Source organism: Sceloporus undulatus, chromosome 2 (genome assembly GCF_019175285.1).
Source record: "Sceloporus undulatus isolate JIND9_A2432 ecotype Alabama chromosome 2, SceUnd_v1.1, whole genome shotgun sequence".
Lineage (NCBI taxonomy): Eukaryota > Metazoa > Chordata > Lepidosauria > Squamata > Phrynosomatidae > Sceloporus > Sceloporus undulatus.
Window position 1 is genome coordinate 173,614,752 of NC_056523.1, and position 22,340 is coordinate 173,637,091.

The window sequence follows — 22,340 nt, forward strand, 5'->3', positions numbered from 1 at the left end:
TCAACTGTATCCTTAGCAATCTTCTCCAACACCACATCTCAGTTTATTCTTTCTTCTTCTTCTTTTTTAAGGACCAGAATGATCATCTGTTTTCCTAGGTCATATTGTACTATATAGCCTTTTTTTCTAAACTATTTTGCCTGGTATTCACCCTTCAGGGGCTGGTGGGTAGCAAAATTTTAGATCCTCCAGAACAGGCATTAACAAAGGAGGAGGGCATGTCGTATAATGGCAGGTTTCTGTGAGACCTGACAGCCTTTTTTACACAGCATTTTTTGTTGGTGGTGGTGAACCAAACTTGGAAGTAAGAAGAGCCCCTCAGTGAAAACAGAAACCTCCCCTCCTTGCTCTGAAATTAGGAAATTCTTCCATGCAGAGATTGCACAGCTGGCTATTAACTGCCTGTTATGCATCCTGCCAGGAAGAGAAGAGAGATGAACATTGATGGTACTCTTGAGTCCTTTCTAAATATCCAGATGGATTTGTCTTTAGAATGGGGGGGGGGGCGCGGCGGTCTTTCAAAACACTGGTATGAGATGCTTTTAGTAAGGAAACAAGGTTAAAATTTGCAGCCTGGTAATTTTTGTTAAGGGTCAGTGGTACAAAGTTTTGGAGGGACTGAGGCAGGTGCATAGCTATGAAGGGGGCAAAATGAGTGCACCCCCCCCCCAAAAAAATAAGAATCCTGTCCCTAAAATGAAATTTTCCTTTAGTCCCCACATTTCTAGCATTGCAATAGCCTAAAATGTCCACTGAGCATTTAAAAATAGAAGCAAAGGGACAGGCAAAGTTACCAAAGGAATATGAACACAGCAAATGTAAGAGTTCTAGTTGTGAATGATTTTCAGCATTCTGCTCTCTGCAGTGCTAAACATTTGGGAACTGAAAGAAAATTTCATGGGGTGGGGGCAGAATTGTTATTTGTAGGGGCAATGTCCTCATACGGATGGAGAGGCAATTGAATCTTCCCCTTTCCAGCTTTAAAAAAGCTAGTTCATTAAGCAAAAATACAGGTCACAGGACCTGAGACCAAAATATTAAACAGAATGGCAAAGTTCCTCCTTGAGGGTTGGGTACAAAGAATGAGAGGAGCTGTGGTTCATAGTTCATCTCATCATGGCATGGATGAACCTACTATGTTTCCCTCCTGTGTGTTTTGTATGTGGGAAGGGAGAGAGGTGGGATGAATACCCAGCCAACTCTAGTAGGCTGTTGGTTTCTCTAAACAGCATCTCCTACCATCAATTTTTACAGAAACTTCTGCTTTTAAGTAGCAACTCCCTTCAGCTACTCCCCAGAAATTTACAAACAGTTCAAACTAGCTCTTTGCTGTGGTGCTGTGTAGTTTAGCCAGAACCAAGAAGGGAAAAGGAAGCAAAGAACAAATAGATAAAGGGACTCTTTTCTTTTTTGCAAGATAATTCTTGCAAAGGCAAAATAGTATTCTTTCCTTGATCCATGTTTAGACTTTACGTTGTTATATTTTGGCAACTTTAAACAGAATACTCTGTAGATTAAGAATTCAGAAAACAGAAATACAGTACAGTTGCGCGGCGCCTCCATATCCACAGATGTTTTTATCCACAGACTCAAACATCCAAGATTTGAAAATATTCAAAAAAATATAGTCCACCCTTCCCTTATGCAGGGGATCCAGAACGGATCCCCCGAGTAAGGGGGAAACTGTGTATGCTCGTGCCCCATTGAAAACAATGGGGTGCATGCATGCGGTGCAGGGCACGTGTCACAGGTGCACGTGCCATTCATTAAATTGTACCGCGGCTTCAGTGTATGCTGAAAGCTGCAGAAGGGAAGCCCACGTATGGTGCGGGCTGACTGTATAAACCAAGGGACACCATTTTACTATCCATTGTATTTAATGGTACTTGTACATCCACAGATTTTGGTATCCATGGGGGGTCCTGAAACCAGACCCCAGCGGATACCAACAGCCTACTGTACTTTGCATTCCCTTTTCACAGAAAACCCTGAGAATTGTAGTTCTTGGTCAGATACACCATCTTCATGGGAAAATTCACAAGAGATTGGCAGATATATTGAAGGTGCACTCTTTGATCCAGGTATTGATCTGAGGCTGCATCTTCATTTTTTAAAAATTATTTATAAGTTTTATGGTCCATAATAAAACATATGTAATAAATCTTTACTAGGTATTACCATTATTACATCACATACCTTTTGCCTCCCTCCCCTCCCTCCTCCCCCCGATGGCTGTGGCCAAGTAAATTAGTACCCAGTACCCATAATGTGGAATATCATACTAATTATTTCTCTAACTTCATTGTACCCCTTTTCAGCTTTAACTTTTTCAATCCAATAAACCCCATTTATCCCACTAGATCATTTCCTTTATTTGACCATTATATTTTCCTTTTCTCTCCCTTAAATAATCAAATAAAAGATATTCTGCAATATAATGTGATCAGTTTCCCCCTCCAACATTGTTTGTTTTTCCATCCCAATGCTATTAAAGAATATGCCAGCCTTAACAGATTTTTTTATTATGTAAACTTCTTTTATTTAGTTTGAATTTTCTCAGATTCACAGTTAAACAATCCTCCTTATCAAATTGAAAGTTTTGCCCCATCATCCTGTTTATCTCTTGTATAATCTAACTAAAACATTTGTACATAGGTGCACTCCCACCACATATGAATATATGTTGCTTTTTGTCCACTACCATGCCAGCAATTTGGAGAAAGATTTTTGTTTTATCATTGCTATCTGATGTGGGGTTTTATATCATTTGCTAATTAACTTTAATTGTTGTTCTCTTATCTTTATATTTTTAATTTTAGCTATCTGAGATAGCCAAACTGTTAGATCTTCAGTGTTTATCTTTAGGTCTTTCTCCCAAATACACTCCAATCCTTCCTTTATAACCAAATTGTTTTTCCAAAACAAATTTATAAACCTTTCCTATTAACCCCCTCTCTCCCCTAATCCTTCTTTTCAGTATATCCTTGCACTGTGATGGCTTATCATTGGTTCCTTTTATTCCATGTAAAGTTCTACTTATTGACATTAATTGAAGCCAATATTTCTTGCCAAATAATTCAGTTGTTTTTTTCAATCTTAACTGGTTTCTCTCTGAGGCTGCATCTTCATTGTATATTTCCCTGATGAAGGGACAGGTTTGCTTATGAATACAGATGCCTTTCTAGGGAATAGTACAGTACTGTATTTGTTTAAGGGCTAAGTCTACAGCACGGGCAAAAGTCCAAATGGATTTCCACCCTCTCCTGCACCTGCACCTGTCCTGGAGCCATCCCACATGCCTTTTTCTCTAGAGGGACATCAAGTAGGTTGTCTACACTATCTTACTATCCTTGTGAGGTGTTTCTTGGATCCTCTGCCCCTGTTGCCACTTCTGAGCTAGTTCCCTGCCCTAACAGTGACGTTTTTCTGTCCTCATCCCTCAGCAGTGCTGGATCCACTGGTGTGCCTGTTGCTCTGAGGAAAATTAGGCACCTAGCATGTGATCTAGATGCCTTGTCTGACCTTAAAATCAAGCAATTGCAAGCTGTCAGCAGTGTCGCTGCCAAGGGAGAAGAGAAAAACCTCATTGTTCAGGCTAGAAACTGGCCCGGGTACTAAAATTTCAGTGCTTATCAGGGCAAGACCCTGTGATAAGGTAAGATACCCCGAATCTGGAGCAGATAGTGCCAAAAATCATGTGACCTTATTGTTCCAGTTTTTTTGGGGGGGGGGAGGTTTTTTTGTCTACAGAGTAGACAAACCCCAAGTCCTTTTTAGCAAAAGGGATTGTTCATATAGAGATTATCCATTAAACAAGGTAAAAAATTGATGCTTTATCTGGGACTGAGCTGAAAGGAGGTACAACCTGCCTTTTGCAAATGCTTTTTGGTAGCAGAAAAAAAACCACCCTCTTTCAGTGATTTTTCATAGACTGTAACAGAGTGGAGATGTTTAGCTGTTCAGAATTAAGGCAATCAGAGAGTCCATTGACTGGAATCACATGTAACCAGTGCAGGAGGCACTAATGTTGATGTCCTAACACTCCTACTTAGTTCCACGTAAATTGATATAATTACCTTCACTTCATAGTTGATTTTGATTACCCTCAGTGATCTGACTGCATGACTAAATATGATTGGTCTTGTTATACCATGCGATCATCATGTTTATTATGTGATCCCTGATAGGCTGAGAATGAAGGAGAAATATTCCTCACTATTTTCAGCTGGAAAAAAAAAGGCGATTATGTCTGTGAACCATCACGATCAAAAGGCATGTGTTCTCTAAGATGGGGAAAGGGATGGGAAACAAGTAACCAGATCTGATGCTACAAAACATTTAATGCACAGCCCTGATACTGATATGATCATTATTGTTTGGTACCCACTCCTTCCTGCCCCAAAGAATTAGGAAACAAGGAGGCTGAACAGACTGCTCCTAAGTGCCAGATCAGGGCCACAGCAACTACATGGTGCAGCCCTGATCTGGCCTTTCCGCGGTGCAAAAAGGAGCTTTTTTGCACTGTGGAAAGGGCACCATAGTCACTGGTGCCATGGCTTTTGGGTGATCTTTTGGTGCTGCATCAAAGGATGCCGTGTGGTGGAGCACATAGCATCACACTGGCATGAGAGCGGAGTCAGACCATGCATCGTGCATACGCCACACCCCACTCCACCCCGATGCCGGCCTTTAACAGCAGTCTGTCAAGGTTGAATATTAAAAAATAAGAGATGTCTGGGAAATATTTTTAGTTTAAAAATGCTTGTGCCCCACTTTTCTCAAAGTGTCTCAGAGCAGCTTACAATAAATAATGTATCATAATGCAAATAGGATGTTTTCAGCTGTCATTATATACTTTGAACTTCTTCATTTTCTCATTCTCATATCCACTCAGTGCATTTTTGCTTTCAGTGATTTGGTGTTAGCTTCATTTGGCATAGTTCAAGTACTTCCAGATACTGAAATTAAAGCTTCCAGATACTGAATTTAATCTGCATCTCCCTTAATATTTTCTGGCTTGGAATGTGAAAGACTGAATAGATATTGCTTGCTAGGGAAATGACATAGTCTCTGTGCAGCAAACTGTGTCCTTATACTCTCCATCCAGTTAAACTGCACAACCCAGAGGTCCACATTTCCATACAGTGGCTAAATCTGATTAAAATCCATTAAAAAGGCTGGAGGAAATCCCTTATAATAAATATAAGGTGGTTAATGTATGTTAAAAGGCTACTAATGTGAGTTAAGCTATTTTGAATGTGCATACCAGCAGGGATCAGGAAGCTGTCCACATCTCCCTAGGAAGGCCACACATTAAAATATGTTCTGCTCTGGTGCCACAATTAAACTACAGCTCCCAAAATTCCATAGCGTTGAGCCATAGCAGTTAAAGTGGTGTCAAACTGGATTATTTCTGCAGTGTTGATGCATCCTTAATTAAAATCACTGCCAACCTAGCATCAGCACCTCCACAAACACTCTGCAACTAGAGTTTGAAGGATGTAGCAAGATGGGCACTACCTACCATAAAATTGCCTCCCATCCTTTAAGTCTTGTGTGAATAAGACTTCTGTAACTATATCCTATGTTCTGTGTGATACAAATTTCCATGCATTCTTAGATTTGGCACACAAGCTTCTAAAATGCAGTATTTAAGGCTTACTGTGCCATCCAAAGAACTTTTGCCCCCTAAGTGCTTTTTTGTTTCTTGTTATAGAGGGAGAATTGTTCAAAATGCCTGAACAGGATCTAGGGGGAATTTCCCACAGGTCATTTGTTTTGCCATTTCTGTGGGTAGCATTTAGGTATATTTAATCCAGGCAGAGAAAATTCAGGCTACAAGCTACATTTTTAAAAATGAATATTATTTTTGCCCCCTCCTAATGCCTTTAAGGGATCACTGTGACAGTTTTGCCATGATCTTGAGGGGCTCTTGGGCCTCCTTATGCCCAGGGAAGCCTATATTCTAACAAGGCAAACTGAACAAAATCTTGCCTGGAGAACCCCACAATAGCTTCACCTTAGGGTCACTATAAGTCAGAAACAACCTGAAGGCACACAACAACAGCAAGGCAGAAAAAGAAGAATAAAGTGTATTTCTTTCTAAAAATGATTTCTTTCTAATAATAATGAGTGGAAATCACTTTTATTTCTGTTCTTCATTATCTTCTTCAATCTTTGCATTCACATTTACTTGATATTTTTTTTTAATAATCAATCTTGGCAGTAGAATAATTTATGCCGCACCAGTGCATATACAATATATGCATTTGTGTACTGAGAACAGAATCAGTGTCTCCTGGGTGTGGGATTTGCATTTTTTAAAAATAACATTTTAGCAGGCAGTATAACTGCTTTACTTGCATTGCTTCATAAAGTCCATAATCTTGGCCCACAATGAGGGTTTAATTTTAAGATGGGACTCAGCTCTAGAACCTGTTTTGAATGCCAGGACTGAGATCTGAAATATGCCAAGTGGTCTATCAATTCAATTTTGTTGGCATTTACTGCTTAGGAAAGATAAATTCCTAGTTCTCACTGCCTTGCTTTTCCTATGGTTTTCTTTCTATGAGTAGAGAGAAATATAGAAATGAATGTTCACATGGAAGTGGTAAGTATTTCTATACTCTGTAGAATTAACGCAGTTTAACATCTCTTTGGAGTTTATCACACTCAGACAGGATAGGGATGGGATCGCTTTCCCATCCTTATTTTTTCTGGGGGGGGGAGGGTGCAAAAGCCTTTCATATCACAGCACTGATCCTGTCATTATCCTGTCATTGAAGAGGCATAGCATTAACATGAACTGAGGTAAATACAAAATGCCAGGGCAATGCCACTTCAGTGATGGGACAATGTCAGGATCGGTGCAATGTAATTTGAACAGCTTTTGCACAATCACTGTCATTAGCACTTTCCAAACAGGACAATGTCCGGATAAGCACAATGTCATATGAAAGTCCTCCCATGATTGCATGGGAAGGATGGGACAGGGATGGGACAATGACATCCTGTCCCCCATGTGATAATCTTCATTAACTGCCATGGGATTCCATAGGATGTAGCAATAATTAAAATGATGTCAAACCGCATTATTTCTATGTGGAGACTGCTAGGAAGCAATGGGCCTTAAATCTCGCCGTTATGATCATGTCTCCCCTCTGTTGTCTTCCCTTCACTGGCTCCCTTTTCCTTTCCGCATCAGGTACAAACTTCTGCTACTCACCTTTAAAGCCCTGCATGGGCTGGCCCCTCTTTATTTAACTGATCTTCTCTCTCCCTACATCCCTACTCGCACTCTCCGCTCTGGTAGCCAAAGTCTCCTCTCCCAACCCAGGATCTTCTCTGCCCCATCCCGGATCCGTCCCTTCTCTCTTGCTGCCCCTCATTCCTGGAACCTTCTTCCTCTGCATGCACGGCTCATCACTTCCCTAACCAGCTTTAAGACAGAGCTGAAAACCATATTGTTTAGGGAAGCGTTCTCAGAGAATTTGTGATTGTCATCTGGCTGTCTGACAATATTTGATGTCATGTGATTTGTTTGATATTTGATGTTTTTAATCTGGTTTTTTTTTTCTATCTGGTAATTTTATCTATTCCTCTTTTAATTGCTATTATCTTAGAATGTACGCCTTGGGCAGGCTTTTATTTACTCCTAATTTTACCGACTTTGTACAGAGCTGTGTATAATTACAGCGCTATAGAAATAAAGTTTAATAATAATAATAATAATAATCATGTTTTGATCATGAATCTGTGGATATGGTTGAGGAAAATCAGTCTGCTGTATTCGTGTATGCTCTGCTTTCTGAAGACACATTTTTATTTTAAAAGTGGGAAGGAGGAGGCATAGTTATTTTATACAGTAAAAGGCACAAATAATACTTACCCTGGCTTCAGATTTTTTGAAAATTGTTGGAGACTCTTCTGGGTCATTTCTTATCAAGGCATTGTCTTATATTGCTCATTCCACACCTTTAATGGAATACTGAATAAAACTTTTCCATTCAGACGATTCTGTATCAATGAACTATTCTTTCAAATTAATTAGTAACACAAATGAAAAACTGCAGTACTGGTTGAAATGTCCAATTTCAAAGTCATATTTAACTGCTTTTAGATAAAAACAAGTGGCCACAGTGCTACATCAAGTTCGTGGAGCATAACGCAAGGCTTCTCTCCCATCCCCTCCACAAGGCATCAGTGGGTCTGGGAGGGCAGTGTCAGTTCTTTTCTCTAAGCTTCAGAACTGCAGCTGGACATTACAATCATAGAACTGGAAGATCACAAGGGCCATCCTGTCCAACCCTCTGTCATAGAACCCTCAACAGATGGCCATCCGGACTCTGTTTAAAAACCACCATACTCCAAGGGAGTTTGTTCCACTATAAAATAGCAATTATTGTCAGGAAGTTCTTTCTAGGTTCCTTTCACACTAAAGAAATAACCCCATTATTTCATGGATTTGCCACGATCGAATCTCTCCATGGCATTTGATTTGCCATGATTGAATCTCTCTATGGCATTTTATCCTGGATTCTCACAAATGCCATGGAGAGATTCAATCCTGGCAGTCACGGCAGCGGGGGTAGATGAGGACGAAGAAAAGGAGGAAGAGTGCAAGTGGAGGAAGGCTGATCCCCTGATTGGAAGTGGCAGGGAGGGAGGAAGAGGAGGGATGTGATGGGGAGGGGAAGAGGAGAAGGACCCTATCGGAGGTGGCAGGGAGGGAGGAAGTGGAGGAAGGATGCGATTGGGGAGAGGAAGAGGAAAAGGACCCTATCAGAGGTGGCAGGGAGGGAGGAAGAGGAGGAAGGATGCAATTGGGGAGAGGAAGAGAAGAAGAACCCTATTAGAGGTGGCAGGGAGGGAGGAAGAGGAAGGAGGACCTGATCAAAGGTGGCTGGGAGGGAAGAAGAGGGGCTCCAAATGGAATAAATCGGTATGTTCTGATTGGCAGCTCCCGCAAAAAAAAAAGGTTCTTTTAAAAATAACCTCTGATTTCCCCGTCTTAAAATATCCTGGGTTAAGGGGGATGTCCACTGGGGCCCCCCAAATTTAGGTCAGTAAAACACAGTGTGAATGTGAACAACCCCCAGGAAAACCAGCACAAGTGTGAACATCCCCAATTTACACCGTTTTGGAAACCAGGTTATTTTTCAGTGTGAATGGGCCCATAATGTTGAGGTGGAATCTCTTTTCCTGGAGTTTGCATCGCATCCACTGCTCCCTATCCTAGTCTCTGGAGCAGAAGAAAATAAGCTTGCTCCATCCTCAGTATGACACCCCTACAAATTCTTAAACAGGGCTAACATATCATCTCTTGACCTTCTCTTCCCCAGACTAAACATATCCAGCTCCCTAAGACGCTCCTCATATTGCATAGTTTCCAGATCCTTCACCATTTTGGTTGCTCTCCTCTGGACATGCTCCAGCTTGTCAACATCCTTTCTGAACTGTGGTGGCCAAACCTGAACACAGTATTGCAATATTGCTCACCTCTGCCCTGTAAATGACCACAGGGCCACATGTCACTTAGAAGAAGCTTCCTTTATGCAGAGTGGAAAGGAATACCTTCTGCAACATCACAAAAGTTACACACACAGTGAAAACAGATTCTTGGAGGGCCCTTTGGCTTGCGAAAGCTGCTTTTGGGGGTGGAGGAATTGCCAAACAACAATGAGTCAGTCTGGAAGTGAGTCCTGGTTGCTGCCAGCTGAGCCAGTGCAGCCTACTGTGAGTCTGGATGAGGCAGAAATGGTCCTCCAATCCTTATGGATTAGATTACTTGGCTTTCAGGCCAACATGAAGCTAGTGGTTAGTTTCAAAAGAGCTAGAGGTGCAGAGGAGGGGTGGGGGAAAATATATGTGTTGTATGCCTTCAAGTCATGTCTGACTTATGGCAACCCTAAAGTGAATCTAACATGGAGTTTTCTTGGCAAGATTTGTTCAGAGGAGGTTTGCAATTGCCAACCCCTGAGGCTGAGAGCATGTGACTTGCCCAAGATCACCCAGTGGGTTTCATGGCCAAGCTATGAATCAAATCCTAGTCTTCAGAGTTGTAGTCCATCGCTCAAACCACTACACCACACTGGTTCTCAGGGGGGGAAATACAGCCCTCTCAATATTGACCGATGCAACTCTCACCAGCCTTAAGATGGCATCGGTAATGGTGAGGAATGATGAGTACTGCTGTATAAGAACATCTGGAGGGCTACACATTCCCCCATCCCCCGTGTACAGACTCATTTGCCAGGATTCTTTGTGATTGGGCAGGATACAAATAAATCTATTATTTCTGTTGTTGTTGTTGTTGTTATTTCTTAAGTTTTGACCTTTGGAGTGATTAACTGGTACACTGTCTAAGACAGAAACCTTCTGTTCTATTTGTGCTCAGTCTCAGTTTTAACCCTTCTAACTGAAATGATATTCCTAAACTGTGACCCAAAGAGCTTTAGCTGAAATTAATCCCTCCTCTGAACCCTGTCTCTTTTCATTTCATAAATTCAGCACTAACTAGGGGAGGGATGGGAACTGTGCACCCCAGAATATATTGTTGGACTGTATTTCTGCATAGCTCTAGGGATCAGGATCAATGATAAGGAATGCTGGGAGTTGCAGTTCAAAAACAAGGGGAGGGCTGCACCAGTTGCCACCCCTGCTAAAGACTGTGTTGCTTGTCTGTTTCTAGCCCTAATGCCTTTGCTTTTTTTCCTCATGCAGCTGAGCAGCTGAACGGCATAGGGAATTCGGTGACAGTGCTCCCTGTGCCTGTTCCTGCCTCTCCGGAGAAGCAGCCCTCCCTGGTGTCACCACCAGTAGCAGCCACAGCAGCAACCGCAGTACCCCACTCGACCCCCTGCCCAGAGCCTAGCCAGAGCTCCAAGAGTGGGCCTGCCTGGGGGAGTAAGGCAGGAGAGATTGCAATGATGACTGCAGCACCAGCCACTTCAGGGGTGACTCCCCAAAGCAACGGCAGCACCAAGCCTGATGAAGAGAAGGCCAAAAAGCTGTTGTACTGCGCGCTCTGCAAAGTGGCTGTCAATTCACTGTCTCAACTTGAGGCCCATAACAAAGGTAAAAATAAAAAAGGTATCATGGGATAGGGGGAGACCTGGAGTGGGTGAGTCTTGGGATAGTAATAGATAGGCTCTGTTGAGGATCATTGTTGTTGTTGTTGTGTGCCTTTGCAGTCAGCCCTCCGTATCCACAGAGTTTTTATCCACAGATTCAATCATTCATGGTTTGAAAATACTTTTAAAATTTATAAATTCTAAAAAGCAAACCTTCATTTTACTATGTGATATAAGGGACACCATTTTACTATGCCACTGTATATAATGGGACTTGAGCAACCACAGATTTTGTTATAGATGGGGGACCTGGGACCAAACCCCAGCAGGTACAAGGCCCCACTGTAGGTTGTTTCCAACTTATGGTAACCCTAAGGTGAACCTACTGGGTTTTCATGGCAAGTTTCTTCAGAGGGGATTTGCTATTGCCATCCTCTGAGACTGCAGGAAGGTCACCCAGTGGATTTACATGGCAATGCTGGGATTCAAACCCGGCAGAGTCTTAGTCCAACACTCAAACCACTGCACCAAGTTAGAGCCAAAGTCACTGTCACTGTATATTTCAGCAGTTTCTTTTCCTTTGCAAAATGTCCCTGGAAGGAGGTGGTTTGCAGCAGAGGAGGACCTGTATACCTAATCCTTCTCCCACTAATCATTTTTAAAACTATCTTTTCCTCACCCCCTTCATTGTATGTGTGTGGGTGGGGGGGGGGGGTTCTGACAGGTTTCTAGATTCATGTTTATGGTATAAATATAGAGCCCAGGATCTCAGTAATTGCAAAAACTGTTGGATCGTGGTGGTCTCATGTGAAAATCACCTGGTATAAGAACACTGCCCCCTCCACCAGCTTCCTGCATCTTGAGAAAGCTTTGCAAGAGAGGAGAGGTCTTCAAACTGGTGTTACATGTAACTGTATGGTAACATGTAATTGGAATCAAAAGTTAATTTTCTGAATTACTTGTCCCAGCTGTGACAAACAGCCACATGTAGTCTACATGAAAAGGAAAGGGGGAAAAAAACCTTGAGGTTCATTACCCAGGCATTCTATCTTCTGCACCAGTTAAATCTGGCTCTTGCAACTGGTATCTTTTGCAAATTGGCAGATCTGCATAATTCCTAATCCTACTTTATTATAGTTTGTCTAGGCACCTGCAGTGGGAAGGAACTATTTTTTTGACTACAGGAATACTTATTCAGCTTCCCCTTTGGCTTCTCATTTTTTTAATAAGCAGTACCTCCATATGCTTTCAAGCATAACTTTACAGCCATAGCATCATTTAGTTTCTTAGAGCTAACTCAGGCCCTGTGCAGATTGGCACTTTGGGCTGATCTGGGGACGGAGTTGGGCATAGCGTCTACATGACACACGCCCTGACTCTGCTCCCAGAGCACCGTGTTGCCATGCGCCATACCACATGGTGCACAGTGTCACAGTGCTCCTACACCACTGCGTCTGCACAACACAGCCCCAAAGGAGCACCATATAGCCACGACGCTGCAGCTATTGTACCCTGGAAAGGCCAGATTGGGGCCGTGGCGTATGGTTGCTGCGGCCCCGATCTGGCAGGGCTGTTTGCACAGTTCCTCAGGAGCACTAAAAGGCATTGAAATAGAATGTGTAATTATTTTTTTTAGATTGTAATCTAAGGAAGTAAATATTAGACTAGTTCATAAATACATGTTGTTCTCATATAGTATTTGCACATCCCAAAGTGGTTTGGGAAATAATATGTGGAGGAAAAGTTGCATGAAACTAATGTGGTTTTGTGAAATACTGTATACATTATTTTGCACAAAACACACACATTTCTTGCACAAAGAACCCACATGTGTTTCTGTGCAGAATTTATTGAAACACTTCAAAATGTGCAAATAACAGACAAAAGTTACACAATCCTCACCACTATGTTATTCTTGTCAACCAAGTTTCCTAAGTATTGGAAAACCCATTTTTGGCCAGAAAATAAATAAAGTTTAATATTCTTTCCATCCCTACTGCAATCCTACACATAAGTAACTTGAAGCTTTCTTGTGAATATTTATATAGGATTTCACCATTAGTGTCTGAAGATAAAGCTACTTCCTCTAAATCTACTATAAACAGGGCCAGGAATAAAGGGGAAAAAAATTCAATGTGAAGACTGGAATACCGGTTAAGTCTCCCTTATCTCCCTTGGGACAAGAAGTGTTTTGGATTTTTTCAGATTTTAGGAAACTTGCATACACAAGAGTGAGACACCTTGGAGATGTGACCAAAGTCCAAACATGAAATTCATTTTTGTTTCATATACACCTTATACACATAGCCTGAAGGTAATTTTATACATAATATTTTAAATAATTCTGTGCATGAAAGAATGTTTGTGTATACTGAACCATCAGAAAGCAGAAGTGTCACTATCTCAGCCACCTTTGTGGACACTCCTGGATTTTCAAGTATTTTGGATTTTGGAATTCTGAATAAGGGAGATTAAGCTAGTAGTAGAGAGATGGGTATGTGTTTTTTTGGGAATGTTACATAACTCAAAAAACAAGGGATGGGTGTCCCTTTTCCACAGAACTATGCTAATGACTGCTGCACCCTGCTTGACCTAAAACCCTTTGCTATCTCTGTTGTACTCTTTTAATTCTTGGACTCCAGTTCATATCACTCCTAACCAGCATGGCCTATGATCAGAGGCCCCTATCCTGTTTTTTCAGCTGTATGATAGGCAAAAATTCAACAGCTGTACTTTCCCCCAAATGTAGAGGTACAGAGTTGGGGGGAAAGTGCACAAAAGCATTGCCAGAAAGAAAAGGACAACTCCATTGTCAGTCCTCTGCCTGTCTGTCCAAAACTTTGTTACTTTGCCTCTTTTTTTACATCTTTGGCCTTGTAGCCATGGTTGCAAGAACTTTGGGTGCGGTTACAGAGCCCTTATTGGCAGTAAGACAGACATTTTCCATGAAATGAGCTCACAGGCTCAACTGCTTAAGCCTCTTCTCCGGAAAATCAGCACGCTCCCATCTACCAATCAACTTTCCAGTCCTGGAGAAGCAGAGAGAGACTGGGATATATAAAGCCCCACAACTTTCCTTCTGCTCTTGAGCAAAGTTCTGCCTTTCAGTAAACCATTACCCTCAGTTCCCCACAGCACCCCAACCCCTTGTCCCCCTGCCCTCATTTAACCTCTTTTGCAACCTAGAGTCATAGAGTCTTATAATTAGAAGGGGCCATATGTGCCATCCAGTCTAACCCCTGCCGTGCAGGAAGACACATCAAAAGCACTCCTGAAAGATGCCTATCTTTATGTTTTTTTCAAGTCTTTTTTTAAAAAATGTTTGTTTAAAGATTTCCAAAGATGGAGTCCTCTGAGGAAGTCCATTCCACTGTCAAACAGCTCTTACAGTAAAGAAATTCTTCCTAATGTTTAGGTGACCTCTTATTTCTTGTAATTTGAATCCATTGGTTCATGTCCTAGTCCCCCAGTCTCACTCCATCTTCTACATGACATCCCAATCATGTCACCTCTCAGCCTTGTCCTCTCCAAGCTAGACATAACCAGCTCCCTGAGTTTTTTCCTCATGAGGCTTGGTTTCCAGATCTTCTGTCATCTTGGTCACCCTTCTGCAGACATGTTCCATCTTGTCAACATCCTTCTTGAATTATGCTGCCAGAACAGGAACCAGTATTCCAGTGAGGTCTGACTGAAGCAGAATAGGGTATTACTGTGACTTCACTTGATCTGGAGAGTAGACTATGCTTCTGTTGATGCAGCATAGAATTGCATTGGCTTTTTGGCTGCCACACCACACTACTGACTCATATTTATCTTGGGGTTTACTAAGACTCCTAGACCCTTTTCACATGTACTGTTTTCAAGGTAGGGGGTCACTCCTCCTGTATTTGTGCTTTTGATTTTTCCTGCCTAGTTGTAGTACCATACATTTATACCTCTTGAAATTCATTCTGTTGGCTTTGGTAGAGTTCTTGTTGAATTCTGAGCCTGTCCTCTGGGGTATTCACAATTCTGCTGCTCCCCAAATTAGTGTCATATGCAGTAGCACGTAGTAGAGAGTTGCTGCATGGTTAAGCACCCCTGAATGGAAATTCTAAAGACCCCTCCCTGAACTGCAAACCCCAGGGTTCCATGGGGTGTTGCCATGACAATTAAAGGGGAATCATAGCACAAGGGATGCAGTGACTTAGTGGTTAAAACGCCAATTCTGACGATTGGACAACCAGAAGGTTGGCAGTTCAAGGCTTCTGCCAACCAAGCAGTTCGAAGGTATGCAAATACAAGTAGGTAAATAGATACCACTTCAGTGGTAAGATAACAGTGTTCAGTGCAGACATGCTGGCCACATGACTACCAGAGTAGTGCCAGCCATTGCAAAATCTGCATTTCTTCTGAAGTTTCCATAAAATTTGAGACATTGCAGAAGCCCTGAGAATCTCTTATGTGGTCCTCCACTCATGAATCCTAAGGTGGCCATGTGCAGAGTCACCCGTATTGCTCTATAGAAAGCCTGGCAACTCTACTGCTAGCATGGCTGGCAAGTAAAGTGAAGTAGTTCCTTTAGGCACTGATTTGTCATTAAGAGTGAAAAATTGTCCATGGCTTATTGAATATGTTTACTAGTGGATGAGAGGGTGTGGAAGAAAAGATGTCCAATTTGGATTTTCCATCTCAAGCACCAAAATGTTTTAGGCCAGGTCAGAAAGCTGCCACATGCCCAGCCATTGCATGATGAAAACTCTCTGCCTTCCCGCCTGCAGAATTATCCTCCTTCCTGCCTTACCCGCCTTTCTACCTACCATCAACTTTTTTCCATCCTCATTAACATCCAGTAGAGATTTCTGTTAGAGAGATGAGAGGAAACTAGAGTGCTGGTGAGGAGAAAGAGTGATGCCATGCTAGCCATGATCCTAGCAGACAGTCCCCCAGATTTTTAATATGTAAGGCCTGATAGCTATATACTTACTGTACTAAATATGTGGGGTTGGTCTGATAGTTTAGCCTTCTCTGTCAGAGAGCTTTGGTGCTGTAGGATTCTGTAGGATGGTGCCATGACAGTTAAAGTGGTGTCAGACTACATTAATTCTGCAATGTGGCATAGTGACCACTTTCCCACAGTTTCCAGAAACAGCTATCTATAGAAACATGAAGGTGCCTTGTACCATATAATATTCAGACTGTTAGTCCATCTAGCTCAATACCATCTGTTCTCAGGCAAAAATTGCAAGGGATCAGGGAAAGAATCTTTCTCCTCACCAACTGGACCCTATGTGTGTTTTAGCCTTGAGCTGTGGCCCCTCTTCCTTGATGGGCAAGTGTGAGATTCAGGATAATTTCTGGGCTGCAGAAGAGTTTAATCCTTGTGCAAGATGAAGTGCATAATACTTCGAGATGGTGTGTTAAAATGTGGCTAATTTCATTTTTCTCTAAGATGAATAAGAGGTCTCCACAGTGTTTCTGCAGTTCTGCAGACTGAACTAATACTCAGTGCAGAATTCAGCATCCAAAGGCTTTGAATATAAACACACACACACACACAAGCTTCTAGACCTTATGGCTGCAAATACAGTTTTATCAGTGTAGCAGACATCTGTGTTGTCACAAAAACCTGAGGCAAATTTTAACAGGATTTCTAGCACCCAGAAGACACAATCACAGTATCCTGGATACTTCTTTGTCTTTTGATTTCTTTAATTTATGCAACATTTATTGGAGCACAATTTAATAATAATAATAATAATAATAATAATAATAATAATAATAATTTGTTTTATTTATATACCGCTATTCCAAAGATCATAGCGGTGAACAGCAAGTAAGCTAATGAGCAAGTAAACTAATTTGCCCCCAACAGTCTGGGTACTCATTTTAGCGACCTCGGAAGGATGCAAGCCTGAGTTGAGCTTGGGCCCTTTTGCTGGTCTTGAACTCACAACCTTGTAGTTTTGAGTGAATGGCTGCAGTATAGGCATTTAACCACTGCGCCACCAGGGCTCCTGGTGTTATTTGAGTTATTTTACTTCACAGTTTAGACCAGCCATTCAACCAACCATTCTTTCCTTCTTCACCAAGTGCCCACTCTCCTTATTTGTCCAGGGTGTCATAAAGTTATTGTGCTCTTTAATCACACCATCAGTTAGAACTGTAAAGTGATTATTTTTGCCAAGTGCAATATGCACGTATGCACATACCCTTTCATCACAGTTAGCTGTGTTATGGAGTATTATTGGTCCTTCATAAAGGAGGTCAATGAATCTTGTTTTTGATTGTCACAAAAGAAGTGTGGAAATCTGGACAGTTGTAGCAGTGTGATTCCACTCTCACTGCCATGGCTACCTCTTGTGAAATACTGGGTTTTGTAGTTTGGTCAAAGGGAAGAAAGGGCTCCCTGGCTGAGGATTCTCAAAGCCCCTTCCCTAACCTGTAAATCCAGGACAGTGCCATCCCAGTTAAAGTGGAATCAAAGCACTATAATAGTGTAGTGTGAAAGATCTCTTTGGTACATATTCAGCTTTGAAACTAAGCCTCTAACCTTTTATTCAAATGAGGAGTGGAAAACTTTGCCATTCAGGAGTTTTGGACCAGCTCTCAGAAGTTCCAACAGCATTACTAATGAATGGTTAAGGAATTATAGGAGTTGTACCCCAAATTATGTGGATGAAGGGTTCCCCATCCATGGCTGAAAGAGATGTAAGGAAGGATATGATGCCCAGACATTACTCTCTTACTATCACCTATGCTGGCTAGGGCTCTGATGCTGACAAGTTGCCCAACTTTGGCTGCTCCCACACTGCAACATTAATAGAGTTTGACATCACTTTAACTGTCATGTCTCCATCCTATGGAATCCTGGGATTTGTAATTTGTTGTGGCACCAGAGCTCTCTGACAAAGAAGGTTATCTCACAAAACTACAAATTCCAGAATTGCATAGCATGGAGCCATGGCATTTAAAGCGGTGTCAAACTGCGTTAATTCTGAAATGTAGATGCAGCCTTTGCTCTATCCACTGAACAGCTCAGTAAGACATAGACCTTCTCCTGCCACGTTTTGGCCCATATTACAAAAGCATCGGTGCTCATAAAATGTGTTAAAATCATATTGAATATATCCAATTGCAGTTTCCAAGAAACAATATGTAATTTTAAACACATGACATCATTAGAATTTAGTTTTCTGTTGTTTTGGACAGACTGATGAAAGTCCCTCGGCATACCCCTAGGCCTTGTTACAACCATAGAATTTCTGGCTACGGCCCTGATCAGTTTTAGTGCACTCTCCATTGATATTTCTAAACATCTGCCAGCTGTCCAGTTTGTTATCCCACAATCCAATTTGATCTGATAGTCCTGCCTAAAGATCCAGAGCCCTGGCATGTGCTACGTTGCTGTCATGGATGCACACCAAGTTGTGAGACTAGAGACCTCGTAACACTTCTGGAGAGTTAATGTGGTTGTGTTTCATGTCATTTTTGCGCCCATTACTGCTTTGATCCCCTGGGTTTCAAGAGTTTTTCCTTGAACTTGAAGTATAATTGACACAAACTTGGTATCTAGCTATTTAAAGTGGCCTTGACACTTAAGACATGCCTGTAAAAAGCTAGTTTGGAAAGAAAACCACTCTCCCTTTCCCTCCTGCTATAGCTGTTCCCTTCTAGACAAGATTGTGAGGTTGATAATATTAAGTCATGGTTGTTGTTTTTGTTGTTGCTGTTACTGTTCTTTGCTTTCAAATTGAATTCAACCCATAAGTGATGGCTTGCCCACCTGAACTTTTAAAAAGGCCAGGTCAGATATAGAGGCACCAACCTCCATATAAGCCTCTGTCAAACCTCCTTGAAGATGGTTGTGGAAAAGACACCCAGCATGGAGTGGGTAATTTAAGGATGCAGGACAGGAAAACTGAAACTTTTTTTGAGCAGCCTTCTCATTAGGGAAAATTGAGTTGTGAAGAATTAGAGTTTCTATGGGGAACAGATTCAGAATGAACCATCAGAGGCTTGGGTTTAAATAGATAGTTAAAAGGTACAGGCCTTTCCTTTCTTGCATCAATAGAATTGCCAGTTTTTCCACATCTCTAAAACTGTGCCTTTAACAACGTTATGATGTATAGATATTAAAAGCTGGTAATGTCTATTCCTATACTGTATGTATAGAGGAAAAAGTTTTTTAAAAACACATAGCAGGTCCATTCCCCCCCCTCCCCTTTTCTTCAATTTGACACCACTTTAACTACCATGGCTCAGTGCTATGGAAACATGGGATTTGTAGTCTGTTGTAGAACCAGAGATCTGTGACAGAAAAATGTCTTACAAAACTACAAATCCCAGAATTCCATAGCATTGAATCCTGGCAGTTAAAGTGATGTCAAACTGGATTATTTCTGCAGTGCCGATGCAGCCCTAAATGGCAGTACTACTCCTCCATTCCACAAGTCTGTGAAGGGGGAACAATTCTAAGATTTACAGGGCCCAAACAGACAAGCCAAAATAAAGCTGCTTTGGGTCACTTTGGAGGTATACTGTTTAAATGATGCATATGTCCTAAGAGGCCAGAAGCTGCACCAAAGCCACGCTCCAGACCTAAGCAGTGAAGCACAGCTTCTGGCCTCTTAAGATGCATGTAGGGTGTCCCGAAGCAGCTTTATTTTGGCCTGTCTGTTTGGGCCCATAGTGTGAGCAAATAAAGTGAAGTTTGCAGTCAGGTTTTCCTCAGTATGGTTCAATTATTTGTTTACACATTATTGCATTTCTCTATATACTAATATACCGTGATACATTGCTAAAAAGAGAGAGGCAATAAAAATATCATCTAGAAAATAAAAACTGGAACAAAAGAAAGTCAAAGCATAGTGTTCTTCAAACCATGTAAAATAGACATCTTAAATTAAGTAAGATTATGCTGTATTTGTTCCATTTGCTAAACAGCTTTGGGATGGGGGATACCATTCTTTGCTGGGAGAAGGAACTATAGGAGGGCACCTAATGGATTTCTCTGGAGAATTGGTTCTATAAAGAAGATGCTACCACAGAAAAGGGCATACTCTACCCCCCCCTTCCCCAATCTGATTTTGGTCAGCTTATGGTCACACAGAACAAGGTCACTTCTTCGAAAATACAGCTTTAATTCCTATAGAGACAATCAAAGTACAGCAAATAGATAATAAATTCCTGGTTTGTGGAGGGCTAGATTGTAAGTTTTGCACATAGCACTCTTTCTGGAAGCATCCAACAGGGAACAATGAAATGTCTTTGCTTAATGGACCTTTCTCAAGAGGATGCTTGAAGCCTTTACCGTCACTGAACCGCTTCCTCCTCTCTGCTTAGGTACAAAGCACAAGACTATCCTGGAAGCACGCAGCGGCTTGGGGCCTATCAAGGCATATCCACGCTTGAGCCCCACAGCTGGAGGGGAGCCAGGCAGCCAGGACCCCAGCGCTCAGGAGAGAACCTTCCACTGTGAAATCTGCAATGTCAAAGTCAACTCGGAGATCCAGCTCAAACAGGTGAGGGATCCAGGCACAAGATTAGTATGGAGTTGCTTTCTAAATGGGACCTCCTGGCTCCTAGGAAGCCGGCCTGATGAGACTGCTCAGTAGCCAGGATGGTTACTGAACCAGAGCTCAGCCCTGAACACCTCTCCCACACACATCAGCTATCAGCAACGAGTTGCCTGCTAGAGAAGACAGTGCCTCTGAGACAAGGCAGAATGTGTGGAATTAAAGAACAGAAACATTTTGTGTCAAAGCTTCCAGGAAATCCTATATCAGGATTTCTCATTTCTGAAATAGAAGCACTGGCTATAATCCAAGTCACTCAGCTGTCTCAAGTGACAAAAAAGGTCTGACTTAGGTTGAGGGCAGTCCTGTGGGGGACAGGTCTGACCCATTTTTATTTATTATTATTATTTTATTCATTTATATCCTGCCTTTTCCCCAATACTGAGATCAAAGGTAGCTTACAAATGATTAAAACCAGTACATATTAAGAGCATAGACAAAATTCAGTAAACGGGAGAGAGAGCACAGGAGCAGGGGCAGTATCAACAGTATCTCTCCTAAGTATGTCCTGGATCCCAGAAGGATAGTTAATCACTAGGAGATAGATATAGAAATCCTGTATATACTCATACATGAAGTTTAGAAATTTGACTCCAAAAAACCTGAGTCTACTTATCCACGGGCCAATGTAAGTACTGTTAAGTACTCATAAAAAAAGAACCATCCATTGGTGAAAGGGAAGAATGTAACTTGTCCTGGAAGCACTGGTCCACCTCTACTTTGCATCCAGCCATTAGTGTGAGCACAAACAGTTTTGTCTGTCAGAATTTTGTAATTGTATTTCCTTTAGATCCTTTGTTACATGCCCCTAAGTTTTACCCTCGGTTTACCCATGGATTATATCAAAATCCATAATTTTGGCTCCAAAACCAGCCCTCAACTTATACATGAGGTCAATTTATATTTGAGTATATATGGTGGATATAAATATAGATATATATGAGAAATTATTAATAGACAGGACAAAAAATAATAAAAAATGATCAAAGTATGTGTATTAAAAAGAATCTCTAGAGTTAAGACCATTTAAAATTCTTCAAACAACAGAATGTATCAGTGAGGCACATACATGCTGTCAAACAGCTTCTATTCATTTCAGTATTCATATTAAGAGTGGGAGGAGTGGTAGACCTGGTCTGCCATTGGGACTTTTTACCACAGGCATCAAACAGTCTTGGGCTAGTCCCACATTGGAATATGGGCTTGTACAGCTGTATATATAATGTACATGGACATGAGCGCATAGAACATTAGAAGCCCATAACTGTATTCAGAGGTGGCTCCAGTGAGCACATTGGAACTTCAGTCTTGTGAGTTCTGCACCCATTATTATATTAGAGATGGTGGCAGGTACGGTGGAAAGGTCAAAGGAGGGTGCCAAGGAGATCCCTTGGTTATTCATCTAGTTCCGCTTTGGTTTCACAGCACATTTCCAGCCGGCGGCACCGGGATGGAGTAGCTGGGAAGCCCAACCCCTTGTTGAGCAGGCACAAGAAGCAGCGAGGCATGGCGGAGCTGCCGGTAAGTGGGGGCAGACATTTTCCAGGGTTAGTAAGGAATTGTATGCAACTTCCTGTCTGAATGTAGCAGAGAGAACTATTAGCTGAGAGGGCTTGACAAATGGAATTCACATTTTTTAAGGTGGGATATTTTTGATGATGATGATGATGATGATGATGATGATGATGATGATGATGATGATGATGATGAT

At 41.7% G+C, this 22,340-nt stretch overlaps 2 protein-coding genes across 5 annotated transcripts in view; one reads left to right on the forward strand and one right to left on the reverse strand.

The window, feature by feature from the left end:
- The window catches only part of ZNF385A (zinc finger protein 385A), a 314,317-nt gene that overhangs the window by 289,514 nt on the left and 2,463 nt on the right, over positions 1–22,340 (forward strand). For all 4 annotated transcript variants that reach the window (XM_042449888.1, XM_042449890.1, XM_042449889.1 and 1 more), the window contains 3 exons: positions 10,723–11,076; positions 20,397–20,575; positions 22,055–22,150. In XM_042449888.1, coding sequence (XP_042305822.1) covers positions 10,723–11,076; positions 20,397–20,575; positions 22,055–22,150 — 629 coding nt within the window. The remainder of the gene's footprint in view (positions 1–10,722; positions 11,077–20,396; positions 20,576–22,054; positions 22,151–22,340) is intronic.
- The window catches only part of LOC121921591 (TBC1 domain family member 15-like), a 722,109-nt gene that overhangs the window by 214,218 nt on the left and 485,551 nt on the right, over positions 1–22,340 (reverse strand). The window lies entirely within an intron of this gene.